A 22,165-nucleotide genomic window follows, 5' to 3' on the forward strand; every position below is an offset into this window, starting at 1 on the left:
ATTTATTTTTATAATTTTAATCTTTTTATTTTAAATTTGTCAGGCAGTCAATCAAAATCGAGCAATCTTTAATCAAATTAAAAACTTGAATAAATGATTGTGGTAGATTTTTAAGAGGATAACATCATCCTCTTAAACAGTAAGGATAGCATTCTTTACTGTTGATTATATATTCTTTACTGTTTACATTAAACCAGATACAAAGTCAAACCATCGTTCCTCTAAATATTTCAGTTCTTACTGCTAATGTACATCTCCTAGCATTAAGCAGTATCTCTCTCTCTCACTCACTCACTCACTGAAACAATGATTTTTTTTTGTGTGTGTGTGTGTGTGTGTGTTCATTTATATTAAACAGCTTGTGTTTGGAACAGTGTTGTCTTTGATACTTTATCATATGCCTTTTTAAGATCTACAAAACTTATTAGATCCTTTTTATCTTTTATTCTCATGATTTCACAAATTTTACTGGTCTTGATAACCTTGATTTGGCCTAAATGAAGTGAAAATTGGTTTTTCATTCATTTTTACTTCAGTTAGTTTTCTTAGTATTTTCCGAAGTATGCTTATACATATACTTTGCATAATGTTAGATCTGAAATAGGCGACTTCAAACTTTACTTGACATCACCATTCCAGAATCTAATAATTAACATAAAAACATACTTGCATACTTATCTTTTTAGCACAGTATGAATATGTTTTTATTTATAAGAACTTCCTATATGATGAACATGTGAATTTTGTGAATTTTAAAGCTTTATATCTAAGTGTCTTAGATATAAAAGATCATCCTAAATACTGTAAGATCAGGGTAAGCGCTCGCGGGCATCACATCTTCGAAGGCATCACGACGCATACGTTCCCTGAAACAAGAAGTCCCGTATGTTAATCGGTGAAGTCACCCAAACGGAGACCAATGGGTGAGACGATAAGATATTTCAAACTCGAAAAGGTGGCACTCTAGGAGAGCGAATAAACCCGCGACACGGAAGTAAATGACCCCCGTTTTTTCTTGTTCCTGAGTTTCTCTCTGTGTGCTCCGAGAGTTCTTCGCGGTTCAGCTCTCATTTCTGAGGGCTGACTTACGATAGAGTTCGGTATGACACTGCAGTAGAGTTTTGGCAAGACTAATCGCAGGCCGTGGTGAGAAGATCATCAACGAAAAAACCTAAGCAGAAGGACAGCGTCCAGCCCAGGCGAGCACGTGTAACCCACGAGGCGATAAAAATCGAGACAACCAGATTCAAAACAAAGAACGAAGGTTGGCAGAAAACCGAAGAAAAAGAATAGATAAGTACTTTCACTTGTTCTAGCCCCTTTTTTGAGAATTGACTAACATTTAAAAGAATGCAATCTGAAATTTGTATTAAAAGAAAGAGTGAAGAATTAAGATCTGTGTAAATGACTATGTTTTCTTGGAGCGAACTTTAAGGACTTTCAACCAAATAGAGATTCTGTCATGTTTATTCCGAGAGAGGTTATATAATGTGTTAAAGTACCTTAAATGTCCCAAAATGAGTTGTAATCATAAATGTAATATGTATTGAGTTATTGAATTTACTGATATTTTGAAGTAATGTACTAAAATGCTTTAAGACTGAGAGAGTGAATGAAAGGTAGAGGTTTAACATTAGATTTTATGATCAATTTAACTTGTATGGCATTACTAATTGAATTTAAGAAATGATTTGATTCTTTACTTATGTGTTTCTGATCATGATGACTGACCCTGACCCTTCATAAAATATCGAACCTAAGAACGTGTGTGTGTGTGTGTGTGTGTCGGTGGGAATACCCCAATTGAAAGTAAGGGCACGACTGCAAATAAGAGTAAAATTATGCCAGAGAGCCCAAGTTTCTAGGAATTAGATTTATATTGTTAGTAACACCTGATATTCTATAATTAACCTAAAGGCAGAGTCTATCTCTAACTTTAAGGCTCAGGCTGGCGCAGTAAAAAAATAATTTGCCTGAGTGATCAGGATATTTTATAGAATTCAGGGAACGGGTAAATTTCTGGTGGCCCTTAAAGGTTAAGTTATATAAGTAGGAGCAATAAGAAGCAGGACATAAGGCTTAGTTTATTATTAATGTGGATCGCATAACAATGATGCACCCACTTAACATGGTGACTCAAGCGATAGAATTTGATATTGCGACTGTAATAATAAATACTAAACTTGAATAAGTTGTCCCAATATATCAATGAGAAAGATACAAGATACACATCATTATAGAAAAGAAGGGATGACACAACAATAATTTATAATGTGTGTGTAGAATTGCTATTGGAAAGATGCCTTTAGACAACAAAGTTCACCTAAGGATATTAGATACAAGAAAGCTTGAAATTGTTGGCAATAATCGAAGGTTGTGGATGCCACATTCTTTATGCAACATGATTTAACATCAAAGCTAGTTAAAGTGCTACTGCAAAGTTATGCTCAGGACACTTGATGGCTCTTTTATCAAGTCTTTTGTTAACTTGAAGCTGAATCTGCAGATGAGCTTTAGAACTATCTAGATTGTCATATTCCTTTCTGTTTTCTTATATTTGTATAATCTTCTCATTATCTGGGATTTGATCTTCTGAATTATACAGTGTAACCACTGCAAAACTGCTATACTCCTGTATTTAAACATTTTGAATTGAATGCCATCAACTCCAGTTACCTTTCTACATTTCAGTTTTCTGATAACTTTTTTCCCTTCCAGTATTGAAATGTACTTGTGATGGCATACCTCCATGATATTTTCTGTTGTAGTTCTGTTGCTAGATACCTTGTTTAATAACTTCAAATAATTGCTTGAGATTTTCAGAATATCTTCATTTTTTTACATATTTATGATCTTTGACTCTTTATATGGTACTTTTTCTTCCATTTCTAAGCTTTTTTCATTAACTTTGAATATTTTCCCTATTTTTAGGCTTTATATCTTCTATATTCTTAACAAAACTTGCCATGAATCTTTATTATAAAATTTTATTTAAAACTTTATATATTATATAATATTATAAAATTTCTTTTACACCCTAACTACTTTCTTATATTTTCTCTGTTCTCTAAGAACACGTGCTGATTTGCTATCCAGAACTTTCATAGACTGTATCTTTAACTTCCTGTGTCTATAAGAGTTTATTTTTTCTATCTTTTCACATGACTTTGTTATATCCTTCCTTGGTGAGTTAGTCACTGTTACTTCAAAATTTTCAATGCAGTCTTAAGTTATCGCTTTTATTTTCCAACCTCTTTTTCATCATCATTAGTTTCCTGATATGTATCCTCAAGGAGTGTTCTTTTTCACTTTTTTCCAAATAATATTCATTTATTGCAGTTTACATCCAAATTTTGACTTCAATTCTTTTCAGAACTTTTGTAAAAAGTTTTCTTTTGAGTGTGATATTCATTTATATACTGCTCAAAATTATTGATCACTTTTTATTTCATATCTGCCTCTACTCTTAACTTTTATACCCCTTAGCTTCAGAAAATATTATAGTTAATTACTTGTTTTATATATGTTCAATGTTGTGTGCACTTGACTTTAAGATTATTATGTCAGCTAATATTTTGTTAGGTTCAGACTTCAGAGCACTGTACACTTCTTAAAAACATATAAGAAATGACAAATCACACTTTACACACTTTCTTTGTCTAGTATTGTGGATGAGATAACAGTTCTGCATAGAGCTGTTAAAAATGAAAAGCTGTCTTTGAAGTAGCATTGATGAAACACACCCTAATCATAAGTATAGCATCATTAATTACCATTTCTAATGTAGGATATTAATTTAAAAGCTTCTACCTGATAATATAGGATGCTTTTATACTCTTCACTTCAGAAAATATTAACAGTTAACAATAATGTAACCAATAGGAGTTAGTTTAACTTCTTTAAAAAATAAAATAAAAAAATTAAAAAAAAGGATTAGCCATCTTACATAATCGTTAAAAAGTTATGTAATCATTATATTGTGATAGCCATATTAAAGAGTTAAAAATCATTATACTACCAGAAGTGGAAGAAAGGGTTAATGAAAGATTAAAAGTTTCCTTGTACAAATTCATAGCTGTCATCTAATGGCTACAGACAATATGAATGAGGTCATGTCTTAGCAGATTTTAGTTTTTGTTTGGGAGGACATATTATCTCTTGACAATAAATGAATAAATATGTCTACAGACCCACCACGGCTTATAGTAACCCATGACTAATGAAAAAAGTTTACATGAATTTATGTAAACTTTTTTCATTAGTCAGCAACAGAAAAAGTTTGCATGAATACTCCCATAAACCTAGTAATGTACTGTACTTGGGATCTGCTGCATTACTTACAAGATATTTGTATTATGCTCTAACATCTGAAGAAAAAAAGGCCATTGCTATTATTCTCTCTCTCTCAGTACATTTATTAAGATGGTTGAACAATCAGTGCGTTCAGCTGGTTGAAAGCACTGGTTGTTCAGTCTATTCCATCTCCTTCTTCCTCAAATAAATAGTTAGTAAATTCTTTGTCATCTCATAGAAATGCTCTTTTCACTGAACCAAAATGTCACTAGAATTAATGTAAGTCACATTGGTCATTTAATTTTGCATATTTTGGATGCTGGGTTGGCATTTCTGCCAACCTTACTATCACTGCCGTCAGTGCTTGCAAGGGTAGACCTTTCTGTGATTGTTACTATTTATCAAGTAAAGGACAGCGCAGGGTCTAATGAATTTCTTTAATTTCTGTGCTTAGAATGATTTAGCTTAAAAATGAAAGTAAAAAAATTCAGGAATGTGTAGGCAATTAGTTAATGTTAATTTCTTGTATATTGTAAATAATCTGCATTACACAGCAAGCTCACTGTTATGGAATCAGATATGTGCTAAATACTTGCATTTTGCTAATGTCAGTTAACAGCTAGTATTGGGCTCAAGTGTGATTTACTTGAGCCTGCTATGGCATATCCCTGACAAAATGCATACATTTTCAATGGATTATGAAACCATTCTGTGAGTTCAATAAAATTTAATAAATTGTAAATTTCCTTGTCTCCAGAATATCTCAAAATAATGTAATAAATACATTTTCATTCCTAGATATACAGCAGCCTGTTCTAAACTTTTAGTTCAATACAAAGCTGCCTTTAAACAAGTTCAGAGTGATGAATTTCCAACAGTTGAAGCTTTTATGAAGAAATTTAGGGTTAGTTTGTTTTGATTTTCTTGTCTAATTTTTTTTAAAATAGAATTAGCTATAGTGTTACATATCCAAATTGTTTTACATATAAATAAAATTATTTACTGATTATTTTTCTCACCTTAATCATTTTTAACTTGATGCAGTTTTATAGAACATTTATTCAGAGATCTAATGATCCAAGGAAAACATTAAATTAACATAAATTTAATGTAACGTGCACTCTTTAGAACTATTTATATCATAAATTATGCCAATGTCATAAATTGAAAATACTTCCATGCTCTCGCTTCTTTTCTCTCTCTCTCTGTATGTGTGTTCTGAACAACAGAATGTAGTAACATGACTGAAGGAATGTTTATAACAATCCATGAGATATTGTCCTTTAAGTCACTTTGGCTATTTCAAAACATAGTCTATTAGCTTGAATACTAGACAGATGACTGGTATTTTTTTCCAATATTGCGTATGAAATCTAGATAGGAAGTTCAAGATACCACTTGTTCTTCTGTGAATTGATGCTGTAGAAGTTGCTGCACCAATCATGCAATGCTGAGTGCTCCATCTTGCATAAAAATGGTCTCATCCAGACATCGTAAGTTGCAGAATGACGAAACTGTTCAGCATATTGCACTATTTCCTTGCAGTAATGGAACAAGTTACTGATCTTGTTGGAGTAATATCTTAAAAACAGAATGGCCCTATTATAAAATCCATCATGAACCCACACCAAATGGTAATTTTTGGTGAATGTAAGGAGTTCCTGGAGCCTATGGGGTGATTCAGAAGCCCAAATTCTATTTCAAAACATAGTCTATTAGCTTCAATACTAGACAGATGACTGGTGTTTTTTTCCAATATTGTGCATGAAATCTAGATAGGAAGTTTGAGATACTTGGATATTTTGGGTGTTTACAGTCCCATTCAGATAAAAATGCACCTTATCTCCCCATAGATTTGACACTGTTAGGTTGTTTTTTTATCAAGATATCTAAAAAATGCAGTTGGTTGTTGTTTTCTACTTCCAGAGTGAATTTTATCTTGCTATGTATTGAGTTGATTTTATCCACAAACGATTTTAGGTTATCTAAGCTGTCTTGCTATATGATGAAGATTCATCAACATATCTCCACCATGTAGATGGTCTCGGACAGATTGCGGAGAGAATTTCTTTTTCATTTCCATGAAAAGGTCTGCACAAGATGGTGATAGTGGGCTTCCCATTGCTAGGCCTTCTAATTGTTGGTATATGGTGTTTGTTAACCTTGAAGAAATTAGATTGAAGGCAGTGTCTAAACATCTGTGTGATGTCTAGAGGAAAGAGATCTTGGATGATGTTTATTACCTCTTCTACTGGTACATTAGTGAAAAGGGATACAACATCTAGACTGGCTAGTATGTCTGTTGGTGCAATCTTAATGGCTTGGAGTTTATTTACAAAATGTTGACTATTCTTGATATAGGATTCTGTCGATCTTATTTTATTATTTAATAAGTTTGCAAGATGCTTTGCCAAAAGGTAGGTTGGTGATGATCTTCCATCAACTATTGGATGGAGAGGTATATCCTGTTTATGTATTTTAGGTGTCCCATATAGTCTTGGAGTGATAGGATGTGAGGATTTTAGTGTTCACTTCTTCTGGCCAAATGTTACAATTTCTGATTAGTTGGTTTGTTTCATTATGATTTTTTATTGTGGGGTCTCTGTCTAGGATCTTATAAGTGGAGTTGTCTGATAGTAATACGTTTAATTATCATAATAATCTCTAGAGTTGAGGATAACTGTAGAATTTCCCTTATCAGTTTTTGTAATAATGATATCTTTGTTTTTCTTCAAGTTGAGAATTGCCTTTCTATCATAAGGAGACGTGTTGAGAACAGGTTGTTTGGCTTTGGCTAGGATTATTGTACTTTTGAATCTAATAGTGTCAGCCATGTTTTGTGGTAGTGGATATAGGCCTTTTTCAATTCCACACAGAAAATCCATTTTAGGAATGTGTTTGGGCGTAATCGCGGGTGAATCTTTTCTATTTACTTTATTTTCTACCTTTAGTAATGAGAGGAGAAGCCTATTTTAAGCAGTGGGAGTCTGCTGCTCTCCCAGGTTTGAAACCATACCATAATGGTTTCCTGAGGAAGACAATGGGAAACCACCTCAGTATTATTTCCAAGAAATATGGTGAACTTGGCAAATTTAGTTTCCACAACTGGAAAAAATGGGGGTCTATCGGCAAATGATGGATGTCATGACCAGCAGAAGAAGAAATGAGGCTTCTCAGGTCGTTAACCTACGAAATCCTCAAATGGACAAGTATTGAGGAAAATGGGAAGAAAATAAGACATCCAAGAGAGAATGAGATAGAAACTATACATGTTGCAACTTAGAATGTAAGAACAATGTTAAGAGCTGGTAAATTAGAGAACTTGAAGAAAGAAATGGAGAGGAATAAATTGGATGTGGTTGGTCTAAGTGAAGTCACATGGGAAGATATAGGAGATTTTGAAAGTGATAGTTATAGAATTATATATTCCTGTAGAAAACACGGGGGAAAAATGGAGCAGCATTTATTTTGAATGAAAAGGTTAAAAATTCAGTAGAAAAAATAATATATAAAGGTGACAGGGTGATTATGATTAAACTGAAAGCAAAGCCTGTGGACATAATGATTAAATAGATATATAAGCCCATAAGTGACCATGATGAAAATGAAGTAGAAGAGATATTATAATCAAATAGAAGAGATAATGGAAGAAGACAGAACTGAAAGGTGTACCATCTGGATGGGAGACTGGAATGCGGTGGTAGGTGAAAAGGTAGAGAAGGGAATAACAGGAAGATATGGCCTTGGAAAAAGGAATGAGAGAGGTGAAAGACTTATAGAGTTTTGTAAAAGACACAAACTAATCATTGGTAATACTTGGTTTAAACTTCCAAAGAGAAGAAGATATACATGGAAAATTCCAGGTGATATCGCAAGATACCAGATTGATTATATGTTAATACAAAACAGGTACAGAAACAGTGTAAAAAGGATATCAACATATCCAGGAGCTGATATTGACTCAGACCATAATTTGCTTGTTATGGAATTAAGAATACGATATAAGAAAATAAACAAAGATAAAAGCAAGAAAAGATGGAACCTAGAAAAACTCAAAGGAGATGCAGGCAGGAAATTCAGAGAAGAACTGGAAACTAAAATAAGGAACAAAGAGAATATATCAGAAGAAACTATAGATGTTAATACAAAATGGAATCAACTGAAAAACTTGATATATGAAACAGCTAAAGAATTAAAAAGCCATAGATTGCAAATGAAATGATAAGAAAAATGGAAGAAAGAAGAAGATGGAAAAATGTAAACACTGAAGAGGGAAGAAGAAAATACAAAGTATTAAATAATGAACTGAGAAGAGAAACTGATAAAGCAAGAGAGGAATGATTAAAAATAGAATGTAAAGAAATTGAAGAAATGGAAAAAAGGGGACAATATGATAAAATGTTTGAAAAAGCAAAAGAAATTACAAATATTAAAAAAAGCATAAGAAATCTGCCATTAGAAGATAAGCAAGGAAAACTGATTTATGATATTGAAATACAGGGTGAAAGATGGAAGGAATACATCGAAGAAATTTAAGCAAAAAATGAAAGACTAACAAAAATTGAATTCGAAGAGCAAAATGAAATCTCAACAGAAGAAAGAGGTCCTGAAATACTAAAGAGAGAAGTAGAACAGGAATTAAAAAGTGGAAAGATGGAAGGAGTAGATGGAATACCTAGTGAAATCCTAAAACAACTGGAGAACAAAGGTATAACAGAAACATGGAAACTCTGCAACCTCATTTACAAAACAGGAGTATGGCCTAAAGATTTCACAGAGAATATTCTTATACCAATTGAAAAGAAAAGCAATCCTGCTAAGTGCAGTGACTACAGAACTATAAGCATACTCTCACATGCCTCCAAAGTACTGCTAAGAATATTAAATCAAAGATTGTATAATAGAGTGGAGTATTTTCTGGGGAATGATCAATTTGGATTTAGAAAAGACAGAGGAACCAGAGATGTAATTGGAGTAATGAGGACCATATGCGAAAGGAATATAGAATTAAATAAAGAAGTTTATGTTTGTTTCATCAGCCTTGAAAAAGCATTTGACATGGTGAAATGGGAAAAATCTGATGGAAATATTATGCAAAATAGGTTTAGATTGGAGAGATCGAAGGTTAATAGCTGAATTATATATGAACCAGACGGCCATAATAAAGACAAAAGTAGGAAAAACTAAAAAATGTGTGATTGGCAGAGGTATAAGACAGGGATGCTGCCTGTCACTGACGCTCTTCAATATATTTGCAGAAGAAATGATAAAAGAAGCATTTTATGAAGAGGAAAGAGGAATCACTATTGGAGGAAGAACAATACAAAATATTAGATTTGCAGATGATCAAGCAATATTAGCTAATACCAAAGATGAACTACAGCACCTAATGCAAAAATTTGAAAATATATGCAAGAAATATGGTATGAAAATTAACGCAAAAGAAAACAAAAGTGATGAGAGTCTCCAGGAAACCAGGAAGTATCAAGGTGATGATGAATGGAGAAAGTGTAGAGCAAGTGAGACAATACAAATACCTTGGTAGTATAATACAAGAAAATGGAAAATGTGACATGGAAATAAAAGAAAGAATTAACAAAGGAAAATATGCCTTTTATAGCAAGAAAAATTTGTTTATTAATAAAATGAATAAAAATCTAAAGAAAAGGCTTATTAAGTGCTATATTTGGAGTATGACCTTATATGGGTCAGAAACATGGACAATTAGGAAGAAAGAAGCTAAAATGTTGGAAGCATTTGAAATGTGGTTATGGAGAAAATAAAGTGGACTGAAAAAATCACCAATGAAGAAGTATTACAAAGAGTTGAAGAAGAAAGGAATTTACTAAAGACCATAAGAAGAAGAAAGCATAACTGGATAGGACATGTATTAAGAGAAGACAGACTACTGAAAAGAATGATAGAAGGGAAAATTGAAGGAAAGCGACCAAGAGGAAGACGATGACTAACAATGCTTGACGATATAATGGGAACAGGAAGATATCAGGAAATGAAGGAGGAAGCAAGAGACAAAGGAAATTGGGGGAAGAGCATCTGCTGAGTTATACCATTGGACCTGTCAAGAGACAGAACACTAATGATAATGAGAAAACATGCAAATTTCTCCTAGTGCACGCTGGAGCGTGAACTACTATATACGAAGGGAAAGGCAAGTTTGATGTGAGCTAGGCGAGAACCAGTTTTTGGCAGTAAAAAGGAAGGAGTGGATACAAAAACGAAAGTAAAAAAGAGAATCGAGTAGGGAAGTATAGAGAACGGTAGCTGGAGACTGGAAGGGAATTTGACGTGCTGAAAACGGAATTTAAAGGACCAGGAATCGCTTGGTATTTTAACTTACATTTTTCTGAGTTGGATTTATACCAAAACTTCCAAACGCCTAACAGTGGAATAGTGCAGGAAATAGGATAATACATATAAAAAAAGAAGAAATAGGTAGATAATTTAAACCAAGTGCATAAAGGTTATATTCTCCCGAGTCTATAAATCAGTCGCAGAAGTGGAAGATTCCTTTAAGTCTGTGTTATTACAAAGTAAAAGTCAGCAAGGACTTTAAAAATGTTGTTCGATCTCCCTATGATGTGATGAAGCTATATCCTGGTAAGATTACCTTTGCTATACTTAGTGAGAAGTAACAAAAATTAATTCCGCCGATATAGTTCACCCACCATTTGTAGGTCTCTCCTTTGCATTTTGCCAAGAATAGTCGATTCATGCTGAAGGGGAGAAAGAAATGAAGGATGTATACGAATTGGTTGCCAACATACATAATGATGTGCTTTCTTGTCTCATTGTACTAGTATTAGCTTAATTTTTGTTGTCGTTTTTTTTGCATTTTTTTTTATTATTCATTTGTATGATGGATCCAGTACAGTCAACAAGTTCTGTTGTTAAACGTTTCAGTAGCTCTTGCAAAAGAATATTGAATAATGTGCTGACATTCTACAAAAAAAGAATTGTCAGAAGGCTGTCTCCTTGTTCCCCTTTCTCAAGTCATAAAAGGTGCAATTGTGGGCGTATCGGGGGTCGACTGTTAAAAGAATTCGTAGGGAATCAAAAGGTGAAGGTAAGCCAAAATTTAAATCTCCTAAAAAAAAAAGCGGCAGAGAAAGAAAACCAGCGAACCGTAGCTTTGAATGATTTTGATGTAGATGTTATAAGAACTATTCATGAATTTTATGTGGTCGAGAAAAGAGTGCCAACTGTTCCAAAGTTGATTCCTGTGCTTAAAGAAAAAATTAATTTTCCTTGGAAAAGAGAAACTTTAAGGAAAATACGTCATGAAATCGGATTTTGTTTTAAAAAGTCCCAGAATAAAAGGAAACTTATCATGGAGTGAAGTGACATTGTTTTATCTAGAACGCAGTATTTGAGAGCAATAAGACGTTTCAGGGAGGAGAAAAGACCGATTATGTATCTACATGAAACTTGGATTGATAGTAATTTAACTTATGGAAAATGTTGTCAGTCTAAAGAAGAATCGGAAATGCCTCGCGGCGCATAATAATTTTGTGTGCGGGTGGAGAAATGGGTTTTTTACCGAATTCAAACTTACTATACAAAGCCAATTCAACTACTGGAGATTACCATAAGCAAATGAATTCTACGATCTTCGCAAAGTGGGAAGAAGAAAAACTGATTCCAAACCTTCCTAAAAATGCTGTTATAATTGATAACACTTCATATCACTCTATTCGATTAAACAAAGTTCCAAATTGGTCTAATAAGAAGCAAGCTCTTATGGATTGGCTCTCTGCAAATAACATTTCTCATTCCCTAGATATGCGAAAAATTGAATTGCTTAATTTTATCAAAAGAAACTCGCCCACAACTAAACTATTTAAATTTGACACGATGCTCAAAGAGCATGGATTTCTAGCTTTGAGGCTACCACAATATCATTGCGATATTAATGCTATTGAGTATGTTTGGGCAGAAGTGAAAAGTTTCATTTGCCATCGCAACGTAACTGGAGATATTGACATGTCGAAACTTTTTAAGCTTTCAGAACAGGTGATTGAAAGTATTACAGTTCAAAACTGGGGAAAATATTGCACTTATGTCACCTCATTGGAAAATATGTATTGGGACAGAGACGGAATTATCGAAGAATTATGCGAACCTTTGGTGATCAGTTTAAGTGAAAGTGATGGCGATTCGGACACCGATTCAGATGACTCTGAAGATTAAAGGGATTTGATAATGGTATTTTTTCCCACATTTTTTTTGCATGGGTTTGTTAAAAGAGTCACAACAAGTCATAAATAATTAATCAGTTTAGGACATTAAAGTGTCTCAGTTCTCTCAACTGTAAGTTTAGAACCTAAGTTCATTTGAAAAAATTTCTGTTTTTCTGTATAATTATTTTTATTTTATAGAAAACTTTCTTAAAAATAAACTTAGTTAAATTTTTGTTTTATGCTATACCTTTTTTAATTTTGTTAATACTCTACATACATTTTTCCAACTGTTATACAAGCAAAATAGTTACACTTTTAAAACAGCAATGTTCATAAAAGAAAAGCTAAATTTTACAACCTGTAATAATAAACAAACTCATCCCAGAAGACAGATTGATTACCCTATTATCGGAATGGATTCTCCTTTTTCTGACATGTACAGAAGTGTCAAGGGATCTCTAATCAGTGAGTGAACTATAGTATATTGTTCCTAGTTGCTGTATTCAGTGGGTCAAGATTTAATGTGTGATGTGCTAAGACTTTTCCCTCTTCAAGTGATAAATGCTATATTATTGAATTAGGTGTTCATTGACTGAACAGAGAACACTGAGAAGCCTATTTGTTGTAATTTAGGAATCTTGAACTTACAAGAACTAAAATTAATTGACTGAGCTTAGAGAAGTACAAATGAGTGTCTGATGGTTCATGAGTTGTATTCATTCTGAATATCTTGAACTGATTTAGTATTTAAAATGTTTTTAAATATAACCTTGATCAGAGTAAAGTTATGATAGAAGTCCTTTGTAACAAGAAGGATAAAATCTGTTAAATATAATCTTTAATTATAAAGTTTGAGCTCAGCTGAGTGGTATACTAGAATCTTAATGAGAGTTTTGTATTTGTTTAATTGTAATGTCCCTGTTGGAATGCTGTGTTATGATGTAATTTATGTGACACTGCATTAAATAATTTTGTTTGAATTGTGTATTTCTTTTAATTAATTAGGAACCCTATGTAATAAAAATAAAAACCTCTGCCTAAAATCAGCTTATGATAACCTAGTACAGTTGAAGGGTGATTATCTAAGTTGCTCTTGCAATTCAGAATATGGAGTGGTGCAGTATAATATAAATTTTCTTCGTATTCGATTGATATATCAGCCTACAACTAGTTAAATACTAAAGAGAGAGAATTGTAAGACGATAAAACGTGATTGAGAAGAAGTTGTGATCCAACAATATGTATATATAAAAATTATATATATAGTGAATAAATAAATAACAATAATAAATAAATAAAATATTTTTGTGTTTATTATATAATGAGTGCATAATTTTAATGCAATTTATAAATATTACATAAATCACATTAAATATGACAAAACAAATATGAAAAAATCTAAATTAAGAATTAACAATTTTAATTATTTGCGCTTCGCAACCATATGCCTGGGGAAGGAGTGTCCTAGGTTCGATTCCCGTCGGTGACATGAGGAGCTGAAGGATCTTCCTCAGCCATAGCCAAGTTAGCCAGTCTTGGACGTGGGCAGCAGGGTTTTTTCCCCCAGTTTATTCTGGGGGTTTTCATCCCGCAAAGCAGGCAAACTGGCCTTGAGAACTCAACACTACAGGCCAAAGGATACACCCTGGCATAAGGCTGACCACCTTATCCTGTAAACGGAGTGAGGTCTGATGATCGATGGACCCTCGACACCGCAAGGTAAAAGAGGGTATAAGGAAGATGAGATGAGATGAATTATTTAAAAAAAAAGAAACCTTTCTAGCCTTAATTTCAGCAAAAAGACTTTACTACTACTTCTAGATCTAATGTCTTGACTATGTTACGTTCAATAGATAAAGTGGCTAAGCCATCTAATCTCTCTTGTGACATTGTGGACCTCAAATAATTTTTAATAAGTCTTAATTTAGCTCTGCACTTACGACTGTAGTTGGGATTGTTAAAAGAAATCGTAGTGATGTGTACACATTAGGAAAAAGACTTATGCAGTTCAGTTAATGGGATAAAAATCCCTTATTGTTTTTCAGCCAGTAAGCGAAACAACGATCGAAAACTACGATCTGAACGTTTCATGCCGACGAACTGTAAGCGTATCCAAGCGTAAGTGACCACTTGGTAGTGCCACACCACGGCAACTCGTTGCAAAGGTGGAGCAAGATCCCTCACTATTCTTGATATTTTCTCATAATAAAGTGACACACCTTTTGGGCAATCGTATAGCAACAGTATGTAAGTTCTTTTCACTTAAACTCTGATATTCTAGGTCTAGCTACTCACTGATGAGACCTCGAAAAAGGTTGAAATCGGTCTGGGTAGTGACCTCTCCTCATAATGTAAAACAGTATTACATCTCGGAAGAGCTGTGTGTTTTACATTATGAGAAAATATCAAGAATAGTGAGGGATCTTGCTCCACCTTTGCAACGAGGTGCCGTGGTGTGGCACTACCAAGTGGTCACTTACACTTGGATACGCTGACAGTTCGTCGGCATGAAACGTTCAGATCGTAGTTTTCGATCGTTGTTTCGCTTACTGGCTGAAAAACAATAAGGGATTTTTATCCCATTAACTGATCAACTTCGCCAGAAAAAAATAGCCGTTTGGCTTTCAGACTTATGCAGTTATTTGCACAAATATAATTTAATACTTCTTTGGGAGAATACTTATTTGATATACTCCGAGACAATATTTTTAATTCATCTGATAAATCTATTGCTGAAATAGCTTTTTGATCACCATCAGACAGAATAATTTCTAAGTCGAAACAAGCTTTTTTTACTGTATCATTAACAAATGTTAAGTTACCAATGTTAAAGAGAAACCCGAAAATTGATTCATATTTATTTAGCTGTTCAAATCTCTCAGCAATTGATGTTATTGCTGAATCAAGAAAATTACATTAAAAAAAATTAATTTGAAAACGTCGCTCAAAATTAGTAATTGATTCGTCAGGACATACATGATCAAATTGAGTTTTTACATGTTGAATTCATGTGCTGTCATTAGTTGGGAAATCAGCATTTAACTCAATATTTAGAGCAAAGTTATGGGCTTGGTGCTTAACTTTAAAAAAATTATTTTCGCTTCTGTATGACGTCAAGAATTTTTTCGTGACATCTAATGATTTCAAGGCTTCCATAATATTGCAAGAGATATTTTGCAATTGTTTGCTAGATGCATTGACTTCACTTAGAATGTCATATCAAACAAATGTGCCAAATATAAACTTGAAATAATTGCTAATGAACTAGCTTCCATTTTGTTTTAATGCCTTGTTGACATTAATCGACAGCCAATTAAGCTGTCATCTTCTGTGATGAAAATTAAAGCTTCATGTAATAAACACAAAATTTATTCTTATGTAAGACCATCTGTTTAATACAACTATGTACAAAACACCTACTAGTTTCGCTGGCCTACTGTCTAGCTTTGAGACTAAAAAGGTGAACAAAAAAAATAATAAAAGCAAAAAACGAACTAATACAGAACCGTTTACAACGGTTAGTACACCAAATTTAACAGCTCGCGTGACAATGTGTGCATGTAGCGAGATGCTTCAGTTATTATTGTGAACACGCTTTACATAGTTTTTAGCATACTGTAGTTCCGCTAAACTTAATGAATTAATCAGATTTTACCATATATCTTTTAATACTGCTCCTTGATTTCGGTTGAGGTTGGACCACTGCTGCTGCTTTGAATATTCTGGATCTGTAATCATCCTCTATATATTGCATTGAGCTGTTTACCCAATCTATCGCATGGTTAGAAGTTGAGAAGTGATGTGCCAAGCCTGAGGTATCCACTCTGTTGTGATTAACATCCCCAACGTGTTCCTTCTGTCTAATTTCCAGATTTCTTGAAGTTTGCTTTTTGCTTTATAAAAATAACCTCCAACAACATAGCTACTCAGTATGTTTCATCCATTGTCATCCCCTATGTTAGTTCAGTCTCCACCAAAATAGCTAGAATTTTAAAGCCTTACAATATCAGAGTTGTATTCAAACCTACTACAACCATTAGACAATTTTCAAGATCACCTAAAGACAGTGTTCCATTTTTCAAATATGCAGGTGTTTATAGAATACCATGCACTTGTGTACTTTCCTACATTGGCCAAACTTCAAGAAGCCTGGAAATTAGACAGAAGGAACATGTTGGGGATGTTAATCACAACAGAGCGGATACCTCAGGCTTGGCACATCACTTCTCAACTTCAAACCACACAATAGATTGGGTAAACAGCTCAATGCCATATATAGAGGATGATTACAGATCCAGAATATTCAAAGAAGCAGCAGTGGTCCTACAAACAGGAAACAACCTCAACCGAAATCAAGGAGCAGTATTAAAAGATATATGGAAAAATCTGATTAATTCATTAAGTTTAGCGGAACTACAGTATGTTAAAAACTATGTAACGCGTGTTCACAATAATAACTGAAGCATCTCGTTACATGCACACATTGTCACGTGAGCTGTTAAATTTGGTGTACTAACTGTTGTAAACGGTTCTGTATTAGTTCGTTTTTTGCATTTATTATTTTTTTTGTTCACCTTTTTAGCCTTGACAAAGTTAGACAGTAGGCCAGCGAAACTAGTAGGCATTCTTGTATATAGTTGTACTAAACCAGTGGCGCACTCAGGATTTAATCTTGGAGGGGGCCAAGCGCTCAGGATTTAACCTTTTTATGGGAGAGGGGACTATTGAGTAGAGGATTTGCAAATTCACACTACGCATCGCATACGACCTATGACTGAGCATCTGCAGTGATCGCTAATTCATAAGTAGTATAGAAATAGAAGACACGACACAATATAAATAAAAAAAAATGAATTTTAATTAGGAAAAGATTTTTGGAAAATTTTCTAGTGTTTTTTCCTTTTCTTTGGGGGTGCCCGGGCACCCCCAAAGAAAAGGAAAAAAACCATCTGTTTAATACAGTGGCGCACCCTCTGGGTGCGCCACTGTATTAAACAGATGGTCTTATATAAGAATAAGTTTTGTGTTTATTAAATATACAAAGACCAAATATGAATAATCTAAAGCTTCATGTATTTCTTTTACTTGATTTCATATATCTTTTACAGCTTCAATGCAACGTTCCCATCTTGTGGTGCATAAAAGTTTTAAAGTAAAATTTTGGATGTGGTTTAGAACAACTTCCCATCAATGACTCGATGAAGAAAAGAAATTATAGATTGACTGCATAATGTCAAAAAATAAAACCGTATTACACTGCAGCTTGCTGCATCACTCAATACCAAGTTCAAGGAATGCATACAATGCAGAACAAAAAATGCTCTAGGATTTTTGTTCCTTAAAAGTGCTTTATCCCTGCATTCTTCCCCTTCGTATTTGACCTGTTGTCATATCCCTGACCACGGATATTTTGAATATTTAAGTTTTTTTCTTCTAATAATTTTAAAATTACTTCAGCCATACCACTTCCTGTCGTATTATTAATTTTAATAAAATCTAGAAATCTTTCCTCTATTTGTATAATATCTTGGGTTTCTTCATTTTTTTCTTTTATAGAAACATATCGTACAATTAAGGACATTTGCTCCTGCATCGAAATATCAGTGGTGCAATCAACAATTATTGAAAAATACTTAGCATTCATTATTGTAGATGCAATTTTTAAAAAAAATTCATTACTCAATATATTAATGATTTCATTTTGTATACATTTCCCTAAATAATGAACGTGAATTTCATTGTTTTTTATGCGTTCTACATGTTTTTGTAATACGCTGTCAAATTCGGTGAATAATTCAATCAGTTTCAAAAATTTTCCATTATTATTTGTATATAGAGTATCTGAACTTCCTCTGAACACTGTGTTTTCTTTTGCAAGAAATTTAATAACCAATATTGTGTTTTAAAACATGCATCCAGTGTTCTTGTTCTTTTTGAGTAATTTTAGCTGATGTTGATTAATTGCAGTTTCATTTTTTAAATGCTTTTCCAAATCAATCCATTTTTCAAAATTATTACAATGTTCTTGAGATTTTTTGTGGCGCTGAAGAACTTGAGACATATGTTTCCAATCGTTATTTCCTTCCTAAATTAAGTTCATAGTTCGAATATTAGAAAATAATTTGCAGCAGAAACAAAATACTACATTTTTTGAACTTGAGTAAATTAACCAAGATCTTTTAATGGTTTCTCCGTTACTTAAAATCCTATTATAATGCAATACATGAAAACTTCTGTTATGTTCATCGTGTGGGAAAAAAGTCTCTTTTGATTCAGCAGGAGGACCTCGTTTTACTAATGTATCAGTTATTGAATTGGACAAGTTTGCCCATAAAACTGGATTCAAAAAGCTCGTAATTTAATGTTGAGATATTTGTATTTGAAGTTGAAGCTATTGGATGTTTCTCAAGAGCTTGATTATCATTTAAACACAAATTCGAATTTTCAGACTCATTGTCAGTGGGGGACTCCTACAGGAACGTCGCTTTCACTGACTCTTGTTTCTGATAATTTCAAAAATTTCTCCAATTGATTTTCTTGATGAGCTTGAATAACTTCTCATTCTGCTCATCTTTTTCTGTATTGATGACCAGAAAGTGTTTTCATTTTTTTTCTCTGGTTTGCCATTTTTGTCTGTTTCTGACATCATAAAAAAACTTTATTTTTTTTTCATAAAGTATGGGCACAAAACAAAGTAAAAAATTTAGAATTGAATCTTCATTTGCCAAGTCTCGCCTCTTTATACAATCATCTTTTATCTGATTTTACGGCATTAAGAAAACAAATAAATTAGCAAAGTAAAATTAAAAATTACCTTGTTTAATATTAACATAAAACTCCTTATTGCAGTCAATGGGCACAATTTCAAATATATGCAAGAGTTCGTAAAATAAAAAAAGTTAAAAACAACCATGGCTATAGCTACAAAGAAAATGAAATGAATAATTTATTTAAAAAAATCATTACTAAGATAAATCACATATTTAACTACAAACTTACCTCCATAAATACGAGGCAACAAAATTCATTCAGCAAGCTAATAATATAATAAACACTAATATAGGGATAGCGAACTGGCATGTAAGAAAATTTTGCGGATGCTTGAACGATTTATAATTATAGATAATAACATCTTTTATGACTATAATATAGTTTTAAAAAAATTATTTTTAATTTTTTCAAAAAGTTTCATATTTATATCATTTATTAATATATCAAATTTTTTATATTAAAATATTAAATTACTAAATAAAAATTTCCGATTAATTTTGTTTCTTAAATAAAAATATTCTATTAAAAAGAGAATCAAATTTTTTCAATGAAATTGGATCTAAATGTTTCTGTTCCAGAGATTATCAAAATAAAAATAATTATTTGGAGCTTATATAATTAGAATAAAATATGATCATCTTTATAAATATGTATATATAAATTTAATATTTTTTAAATATATGATATATCCAATTTAATCATTATTTTTTATTTTTTTCTGCCTCCAGTATAATTGTAACCTAAACTCTTTGTAAGTTTGCCGCCCTTTTACTTTTCCACCTGTGGCATTCACCCATTCTGCCCCTGCCTCGAGCCGGGCCTGGCTACTACCAGCAACATTTTCATGTGATCTGTCGACAATCGCTGTGGTAACTTAATTACCTGTAGTGGCACTGGTTTTCATTCACTGCCAGGTCAAACTTGCAAATTATCAGCCTAATTCCACCAACTGACAGAAGACCTTTACACAAGTTCTGGCAGGTTTTAAACTCATGAAGAGCAGCTGATGCATTGTACTCATTAAGTAATATAACTTTACAAGTAATGCACAGTAAAGTGAGGTGCATGTTGAACATGACTATCAATAAGAATGCATGTGCAATGTTTCCTTTTTACTTTATAGCTCTTATGATGCCAGCAAAACAGGTGTTCAACTTTGTTTTATGAAAATTTTTGGCTTCCTGGGCTACAACAGTGCCATATTCCTCCTATTGGCAACTTTCTGAACCAAAAGTTTTTTTTTTTTTTTTTGCAGAATCCTTCTTCCCATGTCTTAATTAGTCTCCCTACCAAATTGGTGACATTCTGGTTGTTAGATTGAACTACATAAGATTCTGAATAGAGGAAGTTTAATTATGACCACTGTGTGTGTAATTTTTTTTTATTGTAAAAATGCAATATGAACCTAAGCCATTTTATTATACTAAAGTCCATGTTGATATATTACCATCACTTATATTCCTCTGTACTTTTAATCCTTCAGAGGTACTACACAGAACTTCTAATTTTTGAGAAATCAGTAAACAGTCAGTCTTCACTATTAGTCATTGCTAGTAGAGTTCATTTATGCTGATTTGTAGACTAGTGGATGACAGGAGTACATCAGACCACCACTGCCATTTTGTGTTCCTAAACCTAATTGGTAATAAGGCATTATACTCACACATCCTGAAATATGAACTCTGCAACCAATTATTATGAGTTCCAGGTAAAATTGCATAGTTCTAGATGGAAGTGGTTCAATCCACCAAAGATTGATTTTCTAAATGTTCTTCAGGGATCAGCTGAAGAAAAGCCTACAAAAAGTTCCTCTAGTGATGACTATAATCAAACTTATAAGTATTTTGCCAATCTAACATTAGAGAGGTTACCACAATGCTACATAGTCATGTAGCATTGTGGTAACCTCAATATACACTATAAATAATTAAATGCATGTTATATAAGAAGTTTTTACATATAGGTTCAGCTTGAATTAGTTGTTTTACATGGGAAAAATATCATTTCTTTCATATATTTTTAAATTGCAATTCTTTATATAAATGTTCAAAGTTTAAAAAAAAATAATAATAATAATTCCAGTGTAAATCATAAGATCTGAGCATGAGTTATACCGTAGTTAAAGAGTTTACCAGACCTTATTTTGGAGAGTACAGTTGACACACTCTCATCATCAAATTCCTACTCTCAGGGTGTGTATAGGATATTATGATAGCACTACATGAAAACATTATATCATTACTAACTTCCTATCAACAATTTTCCAAATTAATCTATCAATATTGCAGTATTATCAGATCTTATATTTCATTCTTCTAAGGTACTTAATGCTCTACCACTCCACCTACAACTTGGTCTTCCTCTGGATCTTTTCCTTCCATCTTGGGAAAAAAACAACCATTCGTTTTATTAACCTTCCTCTTCTATTCTAAGTGGCAGTACCACCTGAGATTAGTTCTGTTCACGCCTGCATGCTAACAGTGGCAAGTTCTTTCCTAATATCCTCATTTTTAATATGATGCTGCTATTGACGTCATGTTCACTTCTTAATCTTTTTTCAGATTACTCATATCTGTGGTCTCCAGTCTAACCCAGCTCTCAAATCCATGTTAAAATTGGTTTGAACACTGTCTTATATACTGCTAGTCTAGTGTTTGACTAATTTTTCTCTTATTTCATATAAATTTATTCAGTTGACTTCTTACCATACCAGTTTTCCTTATTCTGTTGTCTATTTCCATATTTAATTCGTCATCTTCACTAAAAGTTGTGCCTAAATAGCTGAAGTGTTCGACTTGTTTAACAGGTTCTCCATTCAGGATGCAGTTGATGTTTTTACTGTCTGCCTGTTTTCATAGTCTTCTTTTTTTATTGCTGATTTGCATACCAAATTTATTACAATA

The 22,165-nt window shown here is 32.9% G+C and overlaps 1 protein-coding gene across 1 annotated transcript in view; it reads left to right on the forward strand.

The window, feature by feature from the left end:
• Positions 1-22,165, forward strand: part of Vps28 (vacuolar protein sorting 28) — a 114,388-nt gene that overhangs the window by 41,797 nt on the left and 50,426 nt on the right. The window contains exon 4 of the mRNA XM_090410731.1: positions 5,092-5,197. Coding sequence (XP_090266857.1) covers positions 5,092-5,197 — 106 coding nt within the window. The remainder of the gene's footprint in view (positions 1-5,091; positions 5,198-22,165) is intronic.

This window comes from Typopeltis vanoorti, chromosome 20 (assembly GCF_054136105.1).
Source record: "Typopeltis vanoorti isolate ZY-2024b chromosome 20, IOZ_Tvanoo_1.0, whole genome shotgun sequence".
Lineage (NCBI taxonomy): Eukaryota > Metazoa > Arthropoda > Arachnida > Uropygi > Thelyphonidae > Typopeltis > Typopeltis vanoorti.